At 59.9% G+C, this 22,815-nt stretch overlaps 1 protein-coding gene across 3 annotated transcripts in view; it reads right to left on the reverse strand.

Annotated features, from left to right (window-relative positions):
- The window catches only part of TLN1 (talin 1), a 116,631-nt gene that overhangs the window by 44,756 nt on the left and 49,060 nt on the right, over window positions 1-22,815 (reverse strand). For all 3 annotated transcript variants that reach the window (XM_032800965.2, XM_075066797.1, XM_032800967.2), the window contains 25 exons: window positions 21,381-21,561; window positions 20,229-20,342; window positions 19,622-19,730; window positions 18,904-19,112; window positions 18,705-18,803; window positions 16,831-16,998; window positions 15,924-16,218; window positions 15,294-15,460; window positions 13,902-14,030; window positions 13,300-13,413; window positions 11,454-11,567; window positions 11,067-11,201; window positions 10,825-10,953; window positions 10,500-10,602; window positions 9,906-10,114; window positions 9,431-9,550; window positions 8,645-8,842; window positions 7,584-7,723; window positions 4,900-4,993; window positions 4,304-4,393; window positions 3,051-3,173; window positions 2,068-2,211; window positions 1,078-1,239; window positions 753-893; window positions 227-408 (listed from right to left, as the gene is read on the reverse strand). In XM_032800965.2, coding sequence (XP_032656856.1) covers window positions 227-408; window positions 753-893; window positions 1,078-1,239; window positions 2,068-2,211; window positions 3,051-3,173; window positions 4,304-4,393; window positions 4,900-4,993; window positions 7,584-7,723; window positions 8,645-8,842; window positions 9,431-9,550; window positions 9,906-10,114; window positions 10,500-10,602; window positions 10,825-10,953; window positions 11,067-11,201; window positions 11,454-11,567; window positions 13,300-13,413; window positions 13,902-14,030; window positions 15,294-15,460; window positions 15,924-16,218; window positions 16,831-16,998; window positions 18,705-18,803; window positions 18,904-19,112; window positions 19,622-19,730; window positions 20,229-20,342; window positions 21,381-21,561 — 3,669 coding nt within the window. The remainder of the gene's footprint in view (window positions 1-226; window positions 409-752; window positions 894-1,077; window positions 1,240-2,067; window positions 2,212-3,050; window positions 3,174-4,303; window positions 4,394-4,899; window positions 4,994-7,583; window positions 7,724-8,644; window positions 8,843-9,430; window positions 9,551-9,905; window positions 10,115-10,499; window positions 10,603-10,824; window positions 10,954-11,066; window positions 11,202-11,453; window positions 11,568-13,299; window positions 13,414-13,901; window positions 14,031-15,293; window positions 15,461-15,923; window positions 16,219-16,830; window positions 16,999-18,704; window positions 18,804-18,903; window positions 19,113-19,621; window positions 19,731-20,228; window positions 20,343-21,380; window positions 21,562-22,815) is intronic.

Here is a 22,815-nt window from a genome sequence, read left to right on the forward strand (position 1 = left end):
AGCTGCCTGCAGACCCAGGCAGACGTCCCTGCGTACCTCCCACTTGTGGCGTGTTTCCAAGACAGGCTAGAGACTTTGCCTGTAAATGAGATCTGAGCTCTGGCCCAGGATCCCCAGCCCAGCCCGCAGCTCTAGGAAGTGGTCTAGAGGGATGACAGGCAGTGCTGGACAGCTGAGAGGAGAGCAGACCCCGGAGGTGAGACCCCAGCGATCGGCCTGCACTCACCGCATGTTGGTGATCAGCTTCTTGATGGAATCGGAAACCGTGCGAGAGTGACCGGCCAGCACCGACCACTTGGGCGGGTCCTTGGGGTTGACAGCCAGAGAGCGGGCCGTCTGGATGAGGCCTGCCGAGCTCTCCAGCATGGTCTTGGCAGAGGTGATGATGGGCTCCATGGCTCTGCGACCCTGCCAGGGAGAGACGATGGCCTCTGATCCAGAGGCACTGCCTGTTCCCTGCTCCCAAGGCCCCCTGTGCTCGGCAATCTCCCCTCCCACTCCAATTCCCCCATAACTGACCTCATCATCCTCTCCCCATATCCCCCTCCAGTTCCCCAAGACCTGCCCCATCCCCCTGCCCACACACCTGATCCAGGAAGCCATCCCAATCCCATCCTCCAGGGCCTAGGGCTCTTGCCTGGCCCATGCTTCCCTCCTCCGCAGCCGGGGCTAGGAAGGAGCAGTCACTGACACTCTCCTGGTGCCCAGTGGCTGCTAGCCCTGTGCAGGGCCCGCCCCATAGCGGCTCTCACCTCAGAGCTGATCTGGGCTGGGATGGTGGCGAACTCCGGGTTGGAGGCGAAGGCCGTCAGGTTATCCACGGCCTCAATGAGGGGGGCAGTGGCTGCCCGGCATCGCTCCCGGTTCTCCTCGTTAAAGGCTCCATCTAGCGCCTGAGGCAGCGGGAGAGACCAGCTGGTTACTGCTATGGGCCCAGACGCCAGCCCTGCTGCACCCCCAGCTGCCCACTCCCCAGGGCGGTCGCTGGGGACGCCCTGAGCAGCCAGCCAAGAGGGTGACGCTTCTCTCCCACGCTGGCAGGCGGCCCCCTCACGTTGTGAGGAGGCAGAGAGGTACCTTGATGGTCTTGACCAGGTTGGCTGTGCTGTTGGCCACCTCCTTGGCGGACTGGACGAACTGGCGCTTGGCGACAGGGTTAGCGGTGCGGGAGGAGGCCAGGCGGCAGGTGTTGCACAGGGCCGAGGTGTGCTTGGCTACGATGGTGGCGGCCGACAGCACCTGCAGAGAGGGACAGGGGTCACACGCCATCCTGTCCAGCCCTAGATCCCAGCTCTAACTGCTCCTACCACTGGAGGAAGAGGGGACCTCCTGCACCCCGTCTCACCCCTGCCTTCTCTCCCCCCACAGAGCAGGGTATGCCCCCCTAGCCCGAGGGGCTGGGGTCACATGCCATCCTGTCCAGCCCTAAATCCCAGCTCCAACCCCTCCTGCCACTGTGGGAAGAGGGGACCTCCTGAACCCCCCCCACCGCCGCCTGTTTGCCCCCCACAGAGCAGGGTATCCCTCCTCCTCCCAGAAAGGGGCAGGAGTCACATGCCATCCGTCCAGCCCTAGACCCCAGCTCCAACCCCTCCTTCCACTGGAGCCTCCCTGCACCCCCTGCCTCACTCCTGCCCATCCCCCTATGCCCTGCTCCTCCCCCAGAGAAGGGACTCCCTGCACACTACTCCCCCACCCCCACAGAGCAGGACCAGAGGGGTCACCCAGCACCCGCTCCTGGACCAGCCCCACACAAAGTGGGGCCAGGAGGTGCCTGGAGAGCCCATTGCCACTGCCCCATCAAACCCCAGGTGACAGACAGGGCCTGGCTCAGCCAGCAGGGACCCACGCCCAGCACTTTCAGCAGGAAGCGCCTGGAGCCATATCATTAGCCAGTTTGGCTCTGGCCCCAGCCACCACACTGGGCTCAGCCTCCCAGCTGCAAACCCCCAGGGCTGGTGCCACGCCATGCCCAGGACTCAGCCCTTCCAGCTGCTCCTACGTTCTCCATCTGTGAGTGCAGGAGGGAGCCCAGACAGCCCGCTTTGTCCCAGCGCCCTCACTCACCTGGGACTGCGTGCAGGCCGGGTCCACCAGGTTCTGGCAAGCCATCTGGATCGCTTGGTTGGCTCTGGCAAACTGGGTGGGATCCACTAGGCCCTGCTGTCCGGCCTGGCTGTTAGGGTCCGAAACAGCCACCAGATAGGCAGCCTGGGAGCATCAGAGAGAGGGGAGAAGTTGGGAACAGCACCAGGGCCCGACAGGCCTAGGAGTTGGGAGTGAGGCAGCGCAGAGAGGGGCTCTTGGGGACCGCCCGGTGGGGGTGATGCAGCAGGGGAGGGGCTCCGGGAAATGGTCCAGAGGGGAGGGGGGGCGAGGCAGCAGTAAATGACTGCTTCATGGAGCAGCTGGTACGGGAACCCACAAGGGGAGAGGCAACTCTAGATTTAATCCTGAGGGGAGGGCAGGAGCTGGTCCAAGAGGTAACTATAGCAGAACCGCTTGGAAATAGTGACTATAATACAATAGCATTCAACATCCCTGTGGGGAGGGGATCTGGGGGATGGCGTAGAGGGGAGGGGTGGGGGCGAGGCAGGGCAGGGCAGGGAGGGGCTCTGGGGGATGGTGCTGAAGAGACAGGTTTGGGGACGCAGGTGGCAGTGTAGGGGGAGGGGATGAGGCAGCGCAGGGAGGGGCTCTGGTGCGGCGCTCAGGGTACTGGTTTAAAATAAATATAATAGGAAATATACCTGTCTCCTAGAACTGGAAGGGACCCTGAAGGGTCATTGAGTCCAGTCCCCTGCCTTCACTAGCAGGACCAAGTACTGATTTTTGCCCCAGATCCCTAACTGGCCCCCTCAAGGACTGAACTCACAACCCTGCATTTAGCAGAGCAATGCTCAATCCGCTGAGCCATCCCTCCCGCCCAGTATATTCTATTATATATATTGGCAGTGCAGGGAAGGGCTCTGGGGCACGCAGTGGCAGCACAGGGACCCAGGGCTATTGTGAGGGGCTCAGGCCGAAGGCTGGGCTGGGGTCTCTCTCACCTGAGCAGCCGCCTCTGTGAAGCCACAGAGCGCCTTGGAGGCTGTGCTGATCGACTCCCCGAACTCGGGCAGTTTGCTGTTCTTGGCATGCTGGGATATTCCAGCCATGGCTTCGCCCAGGACCTGCAGGAGTGAGAGGTGTCCAGGGACAGAAACCCCACAGAGCCCCCGCGAGGGAGCAGGAGACAGCTTGGCGGGGTGGACGGAGAGACAGACAGACACGTTGCCTCCTGCTGTGTCAAAGATATAGCTGCATCCCCATTGTCCAGCCTCTCAGCACCACCCACATTGGCTCCTGCAGCCTCCCTCCATTCATATTGCTCCTACCATGGCCCTGGGTCCTGTTCTGGCTACCACCCCCCCGGCTACCCACCTCAAGAACATCATGTTCAGGATTCCTCTCCTCCCTTTCCAAGCCCTTCACGGCTCAGCTAGCCCCACTCACCCGCTCTTGTGCCTGAGAGCCAGCAGCCTGCCTGGCTGCTCTCCCACAAACCTCTCCACTGCTCTGGGAGGCCAGACCGTCTCCCCTTGAGCCCTGATGGGAACCAGCCTGCTCATGCAGGGCTGTGAAGGCCCAGGAGGAGAGGTAGGCCTTCAGCACAAACTTTTCGGCAGAGGTCCTATCGCTCCCTGCACTGCAGGGTGGGCAGGTACCAGGCACACTGCGGGCACTTCGGGGAACAGCAGGGACAAGATGCCCCAATAGAGACGTGCAGTCCATCCAGAGGAAAATGCGTCCCTGCCCCGGAGCTGAGCCAGGCCATGGGACCAGCAGCCCAGACCCTATGTTCAACGGGTGGAAGGGGTCCGGGCACCCAGGAGCACAGGGCATGGGAGGCCCCAGACACCGACAGAGACTGGCCTGAGGAGAACAGGAGAAAAGCCTGCCCTGCCTTGCGGCTGGCCCAGGCCACGAAGGGCCAGATTCCTGGAGGGGTTGGTCTCTGCACAAGAGCCCAAGCCCCTGGAGCACTCCCTTGGGCAAGGCCCTAGAGGGAGATAGGCAGAGGCAGCATGGGTGAAATGGCAGACGCATGGACATAGGGTGAGAGCAAGTCACTGCACCTGGCAGGCAGAAGGGAGTGGGAAACTCACTGGGAGCGACCAACACAAAGGGCCTTCCCAAATACCCACCGTCCCCTCCAAACCCCAGCACCCCCGTCCCGAATCACCTGTCTGCCCACCCACACCCCGATCCCGCTCTACCCACGCACCATGTTCCCCCTGTGCCGCCATGTCCCCAACCTCACCTTGGAGTTCTCCATGACGCTGTCCAGGCAGTTGAAGTAGGACATATCGTTGACAGCCTGGGTGGGGTTCTCCAGCAGCTCCCGTACCGTCTGCAGGGGGAGACATGTCAGAGCGAGCAGCGGGGGGACAGAACAGTGAAGCTGAAAGTCCCCCCTCATCCTCCATTCCTGACTGTTCAGAGCTCCAGCCAGGCCCCCCAAGTGTGATCACTAGTACCACCTCTTCCAGCAGGAAAGACTCAGGGATCCCATGCTCTGCACCACCCCCAGCTCTCCCAGTGTGTCCCCTGCCTCGGCGGCCCCCCTGCCTCCCCCAGCTCTCCCAGCGTGTCCCTTGCCTCGGGGTGCCCCTCGCCACCCCCAGCACTTCCCATGCCTCGAGCAGCCCCCCAGATCTCCCAGCATGTCCCCTGCCTCGGGCGGCCCCCCAGCTCTCCCAGCGTGTCCCCTGCCTTGGGCAGCCACCTTGCTCTCCCAGTGCATCCCCTGCCTCTGGCGGCCCTCTGCCACCCCCACCCAGCTCTCCCAGTGCTTCCCATGCCTCGGGCGGCCCCCCAGCTCTCCCAGCACGTCCCCTTCCTTGGACGGTCCCTCACCTCCAGCTCCCGCAAGGCGTTGTCACACTCCTTCTGGCCCGGAGCCTGCTGGGTGCACATTGTGATCAGCTGGTTAATGCTGTCGGTCACGGCTCTGCAAAAACAAACAGAGGAGAGATACTCAGGGGCCACCTCCACCACCACTGACCCAGCACCACCAGCAGGGGGCACTGCAGGTTGCGGGGGCAGGAGCTCCCAGCCTCTCGCAGCAGGAGGCACTGCAGCACCACAGTGAAGAGACTGGATCAGGATAAGCTCCAGGCAGCTCCAGACCTGACTGAGCCCCACAGATGTCAGGCCTGGCCTCGACCTCACACAGAGGGGCCCACGCCTGAAAATCCTTCACTGTTTGCTAAGCTTTGCATTTTCCAGTCCCCAGCACCCAAACACATTGCAGCCAGAACCTGTCTGCAGGAGACACGCCAGTTCCCTTTCTGACAGCCACCTCACAGCAAAAGTCATCACCTTGTGAGCTGCTCTACGCAGAACAAACTGGCTGTGGCCACGTACGTCAGAGCAAACCTGGCTGAGGCGGGACTGCTCCATTGAACTCACATCTCTGGGACACAAGGTCAGGCATTTCAGAGCAGTGAATGTGTGCAAACCCAAGATGTTCTTCGTAAGCTCCCCCAACCAGCCCTCTATGTTGGAGATCTGGGGATACAGAGTCACAGCGAAGTGGAGTTGAATTTTTGGACTGGACTTCGCTCCACAAACTTCACTTCAGCCATGATCCAGAGCAATGGGGTACTTTTCATTCTGACAGATGGAAGCAAGGCTGCCCCCCCCAAGCGCATGGAGCCCACCAGCACAGGCCATCATCCACTTCCCACATCGTCAGCATTGGCCAATCCTTCCCAAAGCTGGAGTAACCATCCCTACTGGGGGCACCAATTAAACCCTCACTGGATGAGCAAAATGGCCCAGCTGGATGCAATTCTCTGACTCCTAGAACACTGGGATCCCGCACGGCGTCTCTACCAAAGCAACTTACTGCGGTTCACAAAACCATTGACAAGCTGCCACCAAGTCCCTCCTAGGAGGTTGTTACAAGACCCACACTCCCTGCCTGGGTGAGGAGTGTGCAGAACTCCTCAAGCAACATGAAGCAAGTGGCGATTCAGATATCCCCACGCGTCTTTAGATGACGTGAACATTCCTAGCAGAGCAAGATGAGAGCAGGGTATCACGGAATGGAACACATGATGTCCAGCTGCAAAGGACACCATGAGAGAGGCTGGTGCTGCTCAGAAGCCTCCAGCTAAGCGCCACCAGCCAGTCTCTCCAGAGAGCTGTGCTGCCCACCTGGCACACACTGCAGAGCGGGATAAGGACGGGAAGGCTGAGGAGAGGTGAAGAAACAATGGCGGCAATACAAACAGCACTAACGCAAACCGAAGGAGACTCCCAGCCTTTCACCGCAGCAGAAAGCGAATGGGTGATCCAAAACAATGCAAACAGGCACCTCTCTCCTGAACTCCTGGAGAACCTGGCAAAAGCCATGGCGAGCCAGCTTCATATCTAGAATCAGTCAGCAGAACAAAATACCTGAAAACTGAAGCAGAGGAAAAGCAACAGCCTTGCCAACACTTGAGAAAGATCCCTGCCTTGCCACCACTTACTGTCCCGCCTCTGCTAAGCTGCAGGTACAAATACCCTTTACAGAACTGCCCCTGCCCTCGCTACCCTGTGTGCAGATCATGCAGGTTTCAGATCAAATTGCAGTGCCGGTGATGAAGTGCTGGCACTCAGCATTGGCACTGAGAATAGCTTCCAGGCCAGCAGAAGACAGGTGCGGTATTCCCAGATTTTCCTGTTGCCTAGAACAGGATCTGGCACACAAGCCTCCTGTGCAAACTGTCACTGGTCCTACCAGTGGAAGTGGGTTGTGTGATTGTGGCCTGTTGCTGTGAGGCAGTCAGTTTCAAGATTCACTTGGACAAAAACACAGCTTCCGGGAGTCCAACAATGGACTGTCCTCAGGGCCCAGGTCTAGCAATGACCATCCCAGCACCACTCCCCAGCATTGTATTTACAGAGAACACAGCTGGCTGGCAGGGCCGGACAGGGACTGCCGGCGCCTAGAAGTCCTAAACGCGAACATAAGAGACGGCCTAGGACTGTGGAAGGGGGAGACTTAACCTACTACCAAAAAGATAGTTTCCAGCTGCTTCCAACTACACCAAACAGCCAACAAACAGCTTCCTGGAGGGGGCCAGGCTGGTCTATGACCCAGAGCCTGTGTATCTAGGGGTTACGATGGCCTGAACCACGACTGTCAAGGAAAACCTCACCAAGACCTCCCTGAAAATAGAAGAAACAACCTGATGAGCAGCCAGTTGGGTGGATGTGGGAAGCCCAAGTGCAGCCCCTGCCTTGTGCTGTCCTGGAGCAGAGTCCTGCTCCCCGCCGTGGCACTAGCAGACACACTGATGAATGAAGCCAGCAGACTGCAACTGTCGGCAAGGGCTGCCTGGTCTCTCGTGGTCTTGTACAATGTCCTTCTCCCAGTGATTCAACTGCTAAGACAGATTATCTGACTGTCTATGTAGATGCAAATGCAATATATACACACAGGGTGCCTAACTGCCCAGCCAGAGGGCCCTGGCACTGCGGGCACTCGCCCGTCTCCCTCCCTGTGGGGCCGGACAGCAGGGCACCAGACTGCGAACGGCATCTCCTACCGTGCTGCAGCTGCCAGCTGGTTCTTGAGGTTGGGGGCAGCGGGGTCTGCAGAGAGCGCCTTAGCGGCCAGGAGCAACTTGCTGGAGGACATAGAGATGCTCTTCAAGTTCGACACCACCTGTGCTTGGGCCTCCTTATTCTGGAACCAGTCAAGAGACCCACCAGTCACCCCTGCAGGTCACTCAGAGCCAGCCCTGCTCAGCCACACCTCCTGCCCCTGCCCACACCCCCAGCAGCCCCTGCCAGGCTCAACCCAATTCAATCAGAACTTGCCAGTGCCCTCTATCACCAGACAGCCACCCCTTTCCCAACTCCGCAAACAGCCCAACTGCCAGCTGAGCTAACCCACCAGTCACACTGCCGTCCGGCCCAGGCACTGCATCAGCCTCTCACACCAACCCCCCAGCCATCCCACCTACAGCCAAATGGCTCTTTAGCTAGCCACTGCATCAGCCCCCCCCAGCCAGCCACTGCATCAGCCCCCCCTGCCAGCCACTGCATCAGCCCCCCAACGCCAACCCCTCAGCCAGCCACTGCATCAGCCCCCTCAGCCAGCCACTGCATTAGCCACCCACACCAACTCCCTCGCCAGCCAAAGACTGTATCAGCTGCTCACACCAACCCCCTACCCAGCTAGCCACCTATGCCAAACCGCCAGCCATCCCACCTACCTGCCAAATGACTTCTCTGCCACCTGGCCCAGACACTGGATAGCCAGCTAACCCCCAGCCATCCACTGCACCAACCAACCACACCAACCCCCCAGCCATCCCACCTGTCTGCCAAACACTCTTCAGCCATCCAGCCCAGGCCACTGTAACGGCCGTTCACACCCCAGCCATCCACTGACTAGCCAGCCAACCACCCCTGGCCACTGTAACGGCCGTTCACACCCCAGCCATCCACTGCCAATTAGCACAGCCAGCCAGCTGCTCGCCTCAGCACCCAGCCCACCCCAGCCAGACACCTACTGTACCAATTGCTCCCGCAACCCCCCTGTCAACCAACCCACCCATTAAACTCCCCCTGGGCCGGTCAGCAGCAAGGCGCCTGCTCTTACCGGGGACTGGCCAGCCATCTCCACGCCGGCTTCCAGGAACTCATTGAAGTCCTGCCCGAATTTGCCAGAGGACTTGGCCAGGTCCTGGGGGGTGCCCCGGGAGGCCTGCACCAACTCGTTGGCAGACAGGTTCAGCCCAGCTGCTGCCTGGTTCAGTTGGCTCTGTGCCTCCTGGAAGCTCTTGGTGCTGGGTGGGAGCTGGGAGCAGAGACAGAGGTGTTGGGGGGGGCGACACACAGGAGTGGGGAGGTCACAGCCACAGGTGTGCAAGCCCTGCTCCCTCTGGAAAGTGCAGGGAGCCCTAGAGATGGGGCACACGTCGATTCCAATAGCAGGGGCTGGCAGCAGCACAGACACAGACAGCCAGTGCCCACGCGCTGCCACCGCCTGGCGTGCCAGGAGCATGTAGCTGTGCTGGCAAAGCAGCCTTGCCGCTCAGACGACTGAGCAGTGCCTGGCCAAAGGTGGATTCAGCAGGGCACGTTGCTCCTAGTTCAGAAATCATCCCCTGAAACGTGGCCCAGGGCAGAGTTAGCTGATGCGAGAGGCCCCACCCCATAGGACCTGCGTTGGGCACTTGTTCACAGCACCAAGAAGCTTGCCGTCTAGTGTCACTGTGGAGGGGAAGTGGGGCTGAATCTTGGGGAACGCGTGTCGGAGTGAGCAGCCGGCTCCCCCCTTGTGGTAGGGGGACCCTCCTGGAGAGGGCTGCAAGGAAGGATCACGCTCCAGCCCCATGGCAGGAGGGATGCAAGGAGCATCTCCAGCTCATCTGGCTGCACTCACCGACTCAGCCAGCAGCTTCTTGCTGGCCTCGCTCACGGTGCGAATGGCGGCGTCTACGTCCCGCTGCCCCGGGAGGCAGTTCACACAGCGGTTCAGGGCCTGAGACACGGCCTTGGCCACCTGCCGGGAGACAGGGACAGTCAATTGCACGCGCACATGCCTGCTCCTCCCTGGAACCTCCTTCTTCACAGACCTGTCCCTGGAGGGTAAATGGTGGGCACCTTCCCTCAGCCCCACTGCTGGGGCCAGGGGACACCCTCAAGCCCACCAGTGCCTGGGGAGAGGGGACTGCTGGCTCTCAGGGTGGCCGGGCTGGGGGTTGCTGGGGGCCTCGCAGTCACCTGGGCCAGGCGCTGCTGGCTCTCGGGGTCGCCCGGTTTGGGGGGACGCTGGGGGCCCTGCACTCACCTGGGCCAGGCGCTGCTGGCTCTCGGGGTCGCCCGGCTTGGGGGGACGCTGGGGGCCCTGCACTCACCTGGGCCAGGCGCTGCTGGCTCTCGGGGTCGCCTGGCTTGCCCACGCTCTTGCGCGCCTCCTCGATGAGGTTTCCAGCTTTATCCATGACGTCGCTAGCGCACTCCAGCATGGCACTCTGCACCTGGGGGTCGGACGTGTTGGCTGCGACGCCGCGGGCAGCCTGGCTGAGTGAGCGCAGGGCCTGGGCCACATCCCGGGCAGCAATCCCTGGGAAAGATGCGAGGCGTTGACCCAGAGTGCAGAGAGCCTCCCTGACACACAGCCACACAGACATCAGGGGACCCCCTCCCCTGCTCAGACATCCCTTCCCATTTCCGGGCCATGGGGCCAGCCACCCTTCCATCCAGGCCACGGGGCCGGCCCCTCCACCCCCATTTCTTCCATTCACGTTGGGGGGCTGGATAGTATTCCTGCCCACAAGCACCGGTCCCAGCTGTTACATTTACCTTCCTGCTGCCACCTCCAGCGTGAGTCATGGGGGGCACATGTGCACAGCACCCATCAGTGGGGCAGGGCTGTACAGGGCCATGAACACAAGACAGGCCTGGGTCTGCTTGCCTGCCCCCAGGCTTGGAGGGCTCTGCCCTGGTACCTGTATAGTTCTCGTTGCCCTGGGCCACCTCCCCCAGCAGCTGGGCGATGGCGGAGCTGACGGCCTTCGTGCTGTTCCCCAGGTCCTGGGCACACTTCTCCATCTGGGGGCAACCAGAGAGGGTTCACTCACCACCCCACAGGTCACCCCACATCCTCACCCCAGCCCCTTACTCCCACTCCTTACACCAACCCCCACGCACCCACCCTCCTACTCCCCTCCTCACCCCAACTGCCCATCAATCCCACCACCATCTCACAGCCCACCTGCCGTCCCTCCTCATGCCTGGCCACCTACGCACCCATCTACCTCCTGGGGCCCTTACCGTCTCCCCCGGCAGGGGCTTGAGCTTTCCGTCTCTGGCAGCAGCCTTGGCTTCTTGCAGGTCTTGTTCCAAGCTCTGCACCATGCTGAGCGCCGAGTCTATCTCCAGGGGCCCACAGGTCTCCTGAGCCTGCAGCAGGAGAAAGGAACTGAGCCACACAGGCAGCAAACCCTGCTCCTGGCATCTGTACTCTCCTTTCTCGGTTAGTGCCCTCAGGGGCAGGCCAGGGAGGTGCCACTTACCTTCTGGGCAGCTGTCCGGAGCTCGGCGAGGGCTGCGGCCAGGTTCTTGGCACACTGGCTGAGCTGCATGGCAGAGGCCTGGTCCATGATGGTAGGGACAGTGGCTTTGGCTGCAGCTACCATCTTCCCACCAGGCTGTGGGGTGGAAAGGATAAGGCATGAGAACAGGACAGGAGGCAGCACTCCCATCCCATGCTCAGCAGAGCCCCCGCACTCTGGAGGGGCAGGCAGGGACAGAATCCACATGTGCTAAGCAGATAGAGCCACTCAGCTTGCCACTAGGGTCAGAAGAGCAGAGGGTGAGGCCAGCCTGCAGCACAGACCAGGTGAGGGGAGTGCCAGGGCGCAGGTCTCCATGCCAGCTGCAGGTGGGAGCCCGGCTGGTACCTGCAGGAAGTTCTGGCTGGCCGCGATGAGCGCGAGCTGAGCGCTGGGGCTATCTGGCTGGGACTGGCTTCCTCGCACACCCTGTACCAGCATCGGGATCTGATCCGCCACCACCTGCAACCAGACAGGAGAGTGAGTCAGTGGGGAGCCCAGGGTGGGCAGCGGGGAGAGAGAGGGGACATGAGTGAAACACACCCCAGGGCCAGGGAGTGGGCCCTACGCCAGGCTTGGGGGCAGAGCTGGGCTCCCTGCGCTCCTGCCCAGGACAGGCCATACAGAAGGGTGAGCTGTAGCAGAGCTGGAAGAGACTGTGCGGAGAGCAGAGTCGGACTCTCATTCCCTTCCCCCACCAGGAGAGGCCACTCCGAGAGCAGGGACTCGGAGCTGACGGCCAGGAAGGGACCAGCAGATCCCCATGTCCAGTGGTCCCCAACCTTTTCGTCTGGGTGGTCGTGGAGCATCTGCCGAAATGCTGCAGAAATTCGGGGGCGACGCCTCTCGATGACGCCGCTTGTCAGGTTTGTTTAGCAAGACCTGTTCTCCACAAACCCAAGCTGGCTGACATTAATTATGTTCCTGCCATTCTGTTCTTTATCAATTGACTCCCTTATCACTTTCCCACCATTTTGCCCAGGACTGAGGTCAGACTAACCAGCTGATAGCTACCCGGGTCATCCCACTTGACTAGAGCTCGGAAATTTCCCCAGTATTCCAAGGTTTATTACAAATCAAATCAGCAAGGTCAGAGATCTCCTCAGCCAACTCTTCTAGGACGCTGGGGTGCACGTTATCCGAGCCTGCTGATTTCAACAGGTTCTTCCCTAGTGGATGTCATCAAACATCCTCCTTTTTTTCCAATCCTTTAATAACTACTTCCTCATCCTCATGTGATACACGTGCATTGGCCTGCTTCTTACCAGAGACAGAACATGTCTCCCTCTTCTGCATCATTCACTGTTTCACCATCTCCATTTACTAATGAGCTTATGCCACTGCCAGGCTTTATTTTGCTTCTGATACTTGAAACATCTTTCTTACTGTCAGCCCTGCCACCCGTGGATTTCTCCCTTTCTTTAGCTTCCCTCATCAATGTTGTGCACTTTACAACTTTCTGTTTATACTGATTGCTATCTCTTTTCTTCCAGTTGTTAATATATACATATTATTTCTAGTTGCTGTTTTCACTTGCCCCCTTAACCAGGACAGTCTTTTAACCCAAGTTGTCTTATTTCATGATCACGGAATTGTGGCTTTTTAGTTATCTAATAATGCCTCCCAGCCGACCAGCAAGAGGGTGCTTTGTGAGCAGGGTCCTTCCCCCTCCCTGCCAACCTGGGAGACGCCATTCTGAGAGCAGGAATAACCCCCACAACCCTGGAGAAGTTCCTCCCACCCTCAGAGGGGGCACACCAAGAGCAGGTACCCCCCCAATCGCTCCAAACTGGGAGAAGCTGCTCCCATCTCCCTGCCAACCTCAGAAAGGTCACTCAGAGTAGGGATCCTCGCCCACATTGGGAGAGGCCACTCCTACCCACCCCCACATGGGAGAAGCTGCCCTGGGACCCCTAAGCACCCCCAGGCCTGGGCTGCAGGACTAAGATCCTGGCACCGCAGGCTACCTCCCACAGTCAGCAGTGAAAAGCTTTCCATGGGGCACTGCAGCTCCCCATCCCTCCAGGGCTTCTCCTGTGCCCAGCTCTGACGCCAGGTGGAGCCCAGGCTCAGTGTATGCCAGTGTCTGGCGGGTGCAGAGCAGCAGCCAGGGGAAGGGCTGGGTGGGGTGACCCTGCACTGCAACTGCTGGGATGGGGCAGCCCAGGGGGGTCGGGAACACCCTGCTCCTTACCTTGCAGCTCTGCACCAGCTGCTGCTGCGCAGCTGGGTTCTTGTTGGAGGCGGCGGCGTGCTGCGCAGCGGCGATGGTCTGCGTGGCGGAGGCTGCAGCCTGCTTGGCTGTGTGCTGGCAGGGAGGAAGCGGCAGGTGCGTCAGAGCTGCCTGGTGCCCAGGCTGCAGGGCCCAGCGCACCCTCCTGGAGTTGGCCTGGGGCTCTTGCCTGACACTGGGGAGCAGGAACCGCATGTGCAGCTCTGGGGGCCTGGCCAGCACAGACCCCGCACTCTGGGGACACCACACCCCAGCCAGCTGTGGGTGAGATGCAGGCACCAGCAGAGCAGCGTATTCACAGAGCCACCCCAGCCCTCTGGGCAGGGAGCCAAGAACTCATCCCAGTGTGGGGTGGGGCAGAGGGGTCTCTGTAGGGTGCGTCGAGAGAAGGTGACTCTGTGCTCCAGAAAGCTGGGAGGTCCCAGACACCAGCAGTCCCTGCTCCTGCTCCTTTGGCAGCCCCTCAACCTCCTGATCCTTCCACGCAGAACTCCCCCGACTTACAGGCTCACTCATCACCTGACCCTTCTGCCATAGCCCCCCTCCTCTCCCAGGCAGCTCACCTCCAACTTGTGCACAAGTTTCTTCTTGATGGCATTCTGAGCTGCGGCATTGGTCGCTATGCGGAGACCCTCAGCCGCTTCCCGGAGCCGCTGCTGCTGCTCCTCGCTGTCTGGGTGGGCTGCAGCCCCCTGGGCAGAGCAGGAAAACCTATTAAGCCAGATGCCTCCCAGACTGCACCCAGCAATCTCTCCCACCCTGACAGCAGCTGCTGTATCTCACCCTTAGCACCAGAGTCCCCCCAGCTTGGTTCACTACACCACAAGAGCAGGGGTCTGCAATCCGAGCCCCGGAAGAGCATGATGCTTCTCTTTAAGAGGTCAGTAGTGAAAGAAGTAACAGCACTGCTATTCAAATGCCATTATTATTAGGTTTCAGACTCAACAGCCCTATTGAGGTGCACGGAACCAGTGCTCAGAACCCGGCACAGAGAACCTCATGGACTGAGAAACAAGAATGAGCTCCTGCCTGAGGGTAACGGAGGGCTGCAATTTTACAGCCTTGGGACCCCCTCCATGGTACAGTGGACAAAGAGAATATCTGTATATGTTTATATGAAATACTGACATGTAAGTACGCCCAAAAATACCCTTGACAGTTGTCAAGTGAGGTCTAATACAACAGAAGTAAAGTGAAGTGTGACAATTTAAAGGCAAGTTAAGAATAAGTTCAAACGCATTTCAGTTCGAACTGGTCTTCACAAGTGTTTTCAAATTTTAAAAAATGCTTTGTATATGAATAGTTATTAATATAGTATTTATGCAAATATTAATTAAAAGAATGCTTAATGTTAAACAGGCAATAAAAGGTAAAAATGTAATTATATTAGCAAAAACAAATATAGTAAAAAGTGAATTTCATGGTAATTAATTATCTGCTAATTTTAGATTAGGCACATCCATCTGCCATCAAAGCAATGTTAAAAAATTTCGATCTAGTCTCCTCATTTAGGGGCTGATCGCCAGTAAACACATCACTTCATCTTAAAATGTGAGTATGAGGTTACACTGAGGCCTGCCTGCTTCTTAATAGAAAACAGTTTTGAACTTTGTCACTCACAGCCGCCCCCCCAATGCCTGTAACAGCCCCAAACGCTCAAACCTTGAAACATTCAGTTTAGTTTCATTTTAAATGACTAATTACAGGGCGCTCAGACCTGCACAGAACAGGTCCCGGGGTAGTCGCCTCTCTGCTCTATATGCTGAATGCCTGACAGGGCCTGCCCTGCCCTCCCCAGGCTGCGCCAGGCCTGCACTCAGCTGGAGAGCTGCAGCTCTGCTCTCTGCTAGTCCTAGCACCAGGTTGGGGCTGTCTGCCCTGCACAGACCAGGAGCCACACTGGATTTCCAAAGGAAGGTTGAATCCCGCCCCGCCCCTCCCCGAGTGTCACAGACCTTCGCTGCCTCCACCATCTTGGCTGTGGCGTCAGCCAGCATCTTGGCAGCACTTAGCAGCTTGCGTGAGTTCTCCAGGTCCGTCTCCCCCTCAGCATCAGCTTTGATGGCATTTACGAGGTCAGAGGTTGCCTGAGCCAGAATACGAGCCTGGCGCACCATTTCCCCTGGGGACCAAAGGAAGAGCTGCCTTTCAGTGAGCCCTGGACATCACCCACCTGCACAGCACATGGGACTGCAGAGGGGTCAGCCGGCACCCCCCCTCCCCGAGGCAGGGTCAACCGGTGCCCCCACCCCGTCCTGAGACCGTGGCAGGGTCAGTCAGCACCGCCCCCTGCAACCCTCGCAGCAGGGCCAGCTAGCACCTCCGACCTGCACCCTCACTGGGAGCTCTCATGTCCCTGCTGGCACCAGCCTGCACCCCACTCCTAGGCCATGGCAAGGTCAGTGCAGGCCTGGCAGAGACAGACCCTTCACCTTGTGAGATCACAGCATGGAGCAGGCCCTCTGCCAGCAGCCCATGCACAGCCACAGCAGGCCACCACCCTGGAAGATGCTGTTACCCTGTGATGGCCTCTCCGACACCCCCCAGCCCTCCCCCCCACGGTGCTCCAGGCTCCCTCCCCTCACCCGCATCGCCCATGGAGCTGAAGATATTCTCGGTGACGTTGAGGATGGTGTCGGTGGCCTGGTCGTAGCGCCCGATGGGCTGCCCGCCGGTGGCGTGCTGCTTGATGTGCTGCAGCAGGTCGTTCAGGGCCTGCGTCACTGCTGTGGCTGCCACCCCCACCTGCTTCAGCAGCTGGTCATCGTTGGTGGCTGCCTGGGAGGCCTCCACGCAGCCTTCCGCTGACTTCGCCACCAGCTTGCCAGCCTCAATCAGCTGCTCCTGGCACACAGGGGAGCTGATCGTGGGAGCCACCACCTGCAGGAGAAGGGGGAGACCTGTTACTGACCTCGTGCCTGCGTCCACCAGCACTGCAGCACACACAGGGTTAATACTACCCTGCCCCGGGTCCGGCACTGCAGCGCAGAGAGGGTTAACGATGCCCCCACCAGTCCAGCAGTGCGGTGCAGAGAGGGTTAATGCTCCCCCGCCCCACTGCAGCACAGAGGGTTAATGCCCCTGGCCCCGAGGGGGTCCATTCAGTAAAGGCTTGGGGCACAGGGACAGTTACAGACACAACAAAGGCCACGGGGCAGGGAGCTCTGCCAGCCCTGCAAACCAAGGGCCAGCAGACAGAGCAGCAGCTCAGTGCATCAGCCCCAGGTCCCCCTCCCTCCCACGAATGTGGGGCAGCAGAAGGGGCTGGGAGGTACCCAGGGCCCAGCCGTTGGAGCGAGCAGCTGGCGGACACCAGGATCTGGCCCTGGGCTGTCCCAGCTGGGCTTTCTGCGCAGCCCTGCAGAGCGTGGAGCTGTCGCCATTCGCCCTGTGCCGGCTCTGCAGCGCTGAACCGAGGGTGCTGGGCACAGCACAGGGGAGGTGTGCGGGCAGGGAAGGGTTAAGCCACCTGGCTCTTGAGTCAGCTCTTACCTTGGTGCAGGCCACCAGCTGGGAGGTGGAGAGGGCGCACTGCGTGGCAGCTGCGATCACCTGGGTCTGCAGCGCCGAGTCCTCTGTCTTCTGGGCCACATTCTTGGCTTTCAGGACCAGCGCAGCGGCTGCACTGGCCACTGCCTTAGCCAGCTGCATGAGCATGTCCTGGGGGGAAGCAGAGGGTCAGGGCAGGCCCCGGGGCATGGAGCTGCAGGCCAGCTGGCAGGACCACCCAGAACCTCGTGAAATATTCAACAGGGAAACAGGAGCTTGTTGGAGCGTCTCATGTAACCAGCCCCGGGGAGGGCTCAGAGCCATCAACGCCTGCAGGCAACAACGGGCACTGCCCGCTGCGGGCCACAGCCGGTACTGAGACCGCACATGCCACAGGCTCCAAGCAAGTGTTGCCACACAATGGGCACACCAAGGGTAACGTCACCACCAGCCACATTGCCGGCAGCCGCCTGCCCCTCAGCAGAACCATGGCTCTGACAGCACCCAACAGACACGCTGCAATCGACAAGCCACGTCCCCCCATAGAGCGCTTTGCGTGTGGCGCATGGCAGCCTGCAGGCACAGGCCATGAGGCACTGTCCTTGCACACATGGCCAGCCACACCACACCGCACACTGCCCTGGTAGTCAGTCAGCTCCCTCACCCAGGGCCCCTGCTACAGACAGCTCTGGCCCCAAGGCCTTACCTCCCTTGCTCCTCAATCTGCTGCAATCAGAGGCCGCTTTCCCCTGACCCACCACCAGTTCCAGCCACAATCACAAGCCAGGAGAAGACATGCACCAAGCTCATTAGTTCCCAGCCCCAGTCACACCCGGATTAACTGTCTGCAGCAGCAGCGACCCACAGGAGAGTGCAGGAGGCAGGAAGTGGATACACTCGGGTCTGGCTGCTGAGTGGCAGAGCCTGGCAGACGGAGGTCAGGCTGGGGCTCGGACTCTGCTCCCCTGGGTGTCTGTCTGAACAGCTACACGCCAGTCACTGCGCCTGACCCAGCCCCTCAGCCTGCAGCACACACAAGAGCCTCAGGCCTAGAACGGAAAGTCCTGTGAGCGGCTCAGACAGGCCAAGCCCGTCCCATCACTCTCAGCCCCTTGCTCCCTGCTGTGCCTCTCTCTAGCGCTTCCCTTCATGGACTCCTGCAGCCTTCTCCTTCCTCCCAGCACCTCTCACCTCTTTCCCTTGCCTGAGCTCCATCTCCCCCCCAGCTCTGCACCAGCCCCTCCCCAAGCCCTACTGCTCGGATGCCCCTGAGAGCACTAAACATCTGGGCGGCCCCCAGGCCAGCTTGAGCCCAGGCAGGAGGGCTCTGCTGGCTCAGGAACAGCCAGTGCTGGGGGAAGGGGTGGGTCCACTGGAGCAGAGGGGACTGTGGGGGAACAGTGATAGGGATTTGGGAGCACAGGGCAGAGCTCTGAGTGGTCACTAGAGCAGGGTGACCTGAGTGCATGAACTTCCAAGATACAGGAAGAGCAGATTTTGACAAGTTCCCTTCCCAAAGAACCCAGCTGATTGTGCTCCCAAGAGGAGGGCTGGGAGCCCCTGCGCTCCCCCCCTTTACCGTCTTTGGCTCTGAGGTGGGCAGGGTCCGAGCGCGGCGGCACTCTGGGATCTGCACGGGAATCCACAAGAGAAGAAGCGTTACTCCATGGAGGCTCTGGCTCGGGGCAGGAGTGGCCCTGCCCCCCGTGTCTGGCACAGCAGTCCTCCACAGGGCCCAGGCTGGGGCAGCCCACACCACTTGCCCCAGCCTCCATGCTGGGAGAAGGGAGCCGCAGGACAATCCTGGGAAAAGGACCTGTTCCCATTAGCGGCCAACCGCCCCGCCCCGCCCTTCCCCTGGCCAGGGCTGCGCTCACCTGGAACCGAGGATCGGTGTCACTTTCTCCAATCTGCTGCAGCAGCTCCCCGCTTGTCTGGCCCACGGAGCCGGCCGCCTGCAGCAGGTTCTGTCGCGGCTGCAGGGAAGCAGGGCAAACACATGATCAGGCCTCGGAGCCCCATCCCGTCACCCCCTCTGTCCCTCTTTCCCCCTTTCCTCCCCTGCCCCACACTCACCTCGACACTGGCTGGCTGTGCCGTTTTTAGCAAGTCTGAGACGGCGCTTGCCAGGTTTTTGGCAGCCTGCAGGAGCTGTCGCCCATTCCCCCCTTCATCCTCCATGAGCGCGGCCAGCAGCTTCACGCCCTTGGACATCTCGGTCAGGTTGGAGGAGATGGTGGTGACGGCACAGCCCACAGCCGTGTAATCTGTGTCGGCCGGGTCCCCTGCGCAGGGAGAAGGCAGGAGTAGTGGGAGCAGCAAGTAGCCCCCACAGTCCAAAGAGACAGGGGAGCGCCAAGCCTGACCCCGCTCAGTGACTGCCTGGCCCAATTCCCCTGCCTGTCCTGGAGCCTGGGGGCACAGCCCAGGCCTGACATGCACCTGGCGTGTGGCTGGGGGTGCACTGGGCTGGGACGCTGGTGCCATGGTGGGAACTATGCGATGCAGTCACATTCAGAGGGAGAGCAGCAACGCAGAGTGGGGGCGAGGCAGGGGGCCCCAAAAGGGGCATGGGGCAGAGAGCACTGGCGGCAGGGCAGGGCAGGGCGGAGGCAGCGTGCCTAGGATTTCTGCTGCATGGGGGCAACGTCTGGGGTCCAGCCAGCACTGGGCCTTGCTGGGGGAAGGGGCAGATGGTCTCTACCCCAGGGTCCAATCTTGGGTCACACCAGATGCAGAGGTCTGAGCACTAGGCAGGGGCAGGGCGCCCCTGCAGCCCAGCCCCAGGACACACCTGCAGTCAGGTTCACCACGGAGGCAGTGCCGGCAGTGATGGCGTCCACCTGCGAATGGATCTCGTGCTTCGACTCGTCCATCTTGTTCTTGCGCCAGGCTTTGGAAGCCTGAAAGAGCGAGAGCAGAGTCAGCCCAGGGACCCCTCAGCCCCATCTGTGAGCAGGAGGTGGGGAACCCGCCCCCGAGGCAGCTGGTGCCCCCTCAGCCTCTCCCTGAGCTCCAAAAATAACTAGATAAGTTCATGGAGGACAGGTCCATCAATGGCTATTAGCCAAGATGGACAGGGATAGTGTCTCTAGCCTCTGTTTGCCAGGAGCTGGGAATGGGCGACAGGGGATGGATCACTCAAAGGTTACCTGTTCTGTTCATTCCCTCTGGGGCACCTGGCATTGGCCACTGTCGGCAAACAGAATACTGGGCTAGATGGACCATTGGTCTGACCCAGTCTGGCCATTCTGATGTTTGGGATCTGGGGCCCCCAGATCTGCCCCTCATGGAACAGAACTCCTCAGGGCAAAGTCACTCCCAGAGACCTGGCCCCCTCATCCTCCCCAGCACTGCCCCCCCGCCAGGCTTGGGAAGAGAGGGGGTATCCAAACACTCACGGCGTCCTGCCCAAGGGGCGGCAGCGTCTCAAAGTCATCCAGGGTGGCCTGTGCTGCATGCACAGCCTGCATGCTCGAGTTGATGGTGCCAGTCAGGGCCTGCTGGGCCGAGGTCTGCAACACACGAGGGGGAATTTGGCTAAGGGCCCTGCAGCGGCTGAGCACCCGGTCTGGTCCCTGCCCTGCCCAGCACTATGTGGGTGCTACGCTGACCCATGCAGAGGGGCAGTAAAGCAGTTGCCGATGCTGAGGTTTTGGGCAGGTGTTTCTGCAGAGAGGACACAGTCAGAATTGCATCCAATGCATGGCACGACAGCCACTCCAGTGACAGGGAGGGAACATGGCCTGCCCAGAGCGCCCCTCACCCCCACTCGGCTGACCAGTGCAAGGTGCCTACAGGTTGCCCTGGGATCCAGTTGGGAGCCCAATGAGGCCTTCCCAGACAAGGCAAGCACCTCTCACCAAGCCCTGGGCAAAGCCCAGAGCCAGGGACCCTACCTGGACAGACCTAACAAGGAAAGATCTGGAGCGGCATCTGACACCTGTCCTGAGGGCGACATCTGGGACCACAGGCAGCTCAGGGCTAGCCACATCTTGGGCCAAAGGAGATGCACAAGGCCAATGTTGTCAAGTCTATGTCCTGCCTCGCCCACCATGAACACAGCACCAGCTGAACAAGGCCCCCGCTGGAGGGTGAGGAGGCACATCCAGCTTGTAGGCAGGAACTACTGCCCCATCCGGAGCACCAGTGGTGTGAGGTTGCTGAGCCAGGTCAAGGAAAAGCCCCTTGCCACACATACCGCTGCAGGGGCCACCAGCCTGGGCAGGACCAGATGCCACAGGTGATGACAAGCTGCTGGCAATGCTGATCTGGAAGTGGGGCACAGCTGCAGGGAGCTCAGGCTGAAAGGAGGACCCGAGTGACCATGAAAAGGGGGATCCAAGAGTGGTTTGGAGGGAATGGGGCAGTGCAGAGAGAGATGGAAAAGGGGTCTGCACTGGGGAGGTCTGTGAGAATGCACAAGGGCAGTGTGCAATTAACTTGAGGTGACAGACACCCAGCCCAGGGGAGAATGGCCCATCCCCACATGTTCCCCATGACTCAGCCAAAGGCGGGCAGAGCCGGCTGTGTGTGGCAGAAGCAGCTCTTACCAGGGGGGGCATGTGCCCTCGGTGCATCTGGCCACTGGTGATCTGCTGCTGTGCCTGTGGCATTGTGCCAACCTGGAAGTTCTCTGGCCCACCGGCTCCTGAGCGCATGATGGCTGGCAGGGCTACTGAGCCATGCTCCACCTTGCCCACGCGGTTAAACTGCTGCTGCAGAACAGTTGACCTGCAAGAGAATCAGCACCACCGGCTACAGCTCAGCTCTCAGGGGTTCAAGGATTCCAAGGCCCAGAAGGACCACGGTGCTCGGCCAGGTCTCACCCTCGGCACAGCACAGGCCAGAGACTGAGTCTGAGCTAGAGCAGGTCTTTCAGAGAACTATCCCATCCCTTTCAGTATTGTCAGGGATGGAGAGCCCAGCGCGACCCTTTGTAGATGGCTCCAATAGCTAATGACCTTCCATCAAACGTTTACACCTTTGTTCTGCTCTGAATGTGTCTGGCTTCAACTCTCAGCCACTGGACTGAGTCACATCTTCCTCTGCTAGACTGAAGAGCCCACTCGTACAAAAGCAGTTACCTACCTTTCCACAACTGTTGTTCTTCGAGATGCGTTGCTCATGTTGATTCCATTCTAGGTGTGCACACGCCCATGTGCGTGGCTGTTGGAGATTTCTACCTTAGTGGTATCCGTAGGGCCGGCTATGGTGCCCCACGCTCATGCATTGGTATATTGGGCGCCGCTGGCTCTATGCCCTCTCAGTTCCTTCTTACTGGCGACTCCAACAGAGGGGCAGGAGGGCGGGTCATGGAATGGACATGAGCAGCACAACTTGAAGAACAACAGTTACGAAAGGTAAGTAACTGTTTTTTCTTCTTCGAGTGCTTGCTCATGTCGATTCCACTCTAGGTGACTCACAAGCAGTATCCTCGGAGGTGGGCTTGGAGTTCACAGCTAGCGGCTTGCCATACTGCTCTCCTGAAGCCAGTATCATCCTGGACCTGCTGGGGGAAGTGCATAAGGGAACGTGAACGTGTGGATGGATGACCAGGTGGCTGACCTACAGATGTCCTGGATTGGCACTTGGGCTAGGAAAGCTGCCAACGAGGCCTGTGCCCTGCTTGAGTGGGTGGTTACAAACACTAGAGGGGGCACCTTCGCCTGATCGTAGCAGTAGTGAATTCAGGCAGTGATCCAAGAAAAAATTCTTTGAGCAGACACTGGATGGCCTTTCACTCATGAACTGCAGGGTGTAACCTGAAGATATTATGTCAAGCACCCAACAGTCCGAGTTCAGCTGCAACCAGGACGACTAGAAGGGGTGCGGACAGTTGAGGAAAGAGTGGGAGGGTGGATCCTGGGATGTGACTAGGGCGCTGTCCTCAAGCACATCCTCAAAATGCCTGTTCCTGGCTTCCTAGGTCTCTGGAAGGGCCAGGCTGGGCAGATGAACGGGAAGATGACGGGTGTCGCCGCTTAG

The sequence above is a fragment of the Chelonoidis abingdonii genome, chromosome 6, assembly GCF_003597395.2.
Source record: "Chelonoidis abingdonii isolate Lonesome George chromosome 6, CheloAbing_2.0, whole genome shotgun sequence".
Taxonomy (NCBI): Eukaryota; Metazoa; Chordata; order Testudines; family Testudinidae; genus Chelonoidis; species Chelonoidis abingdonii.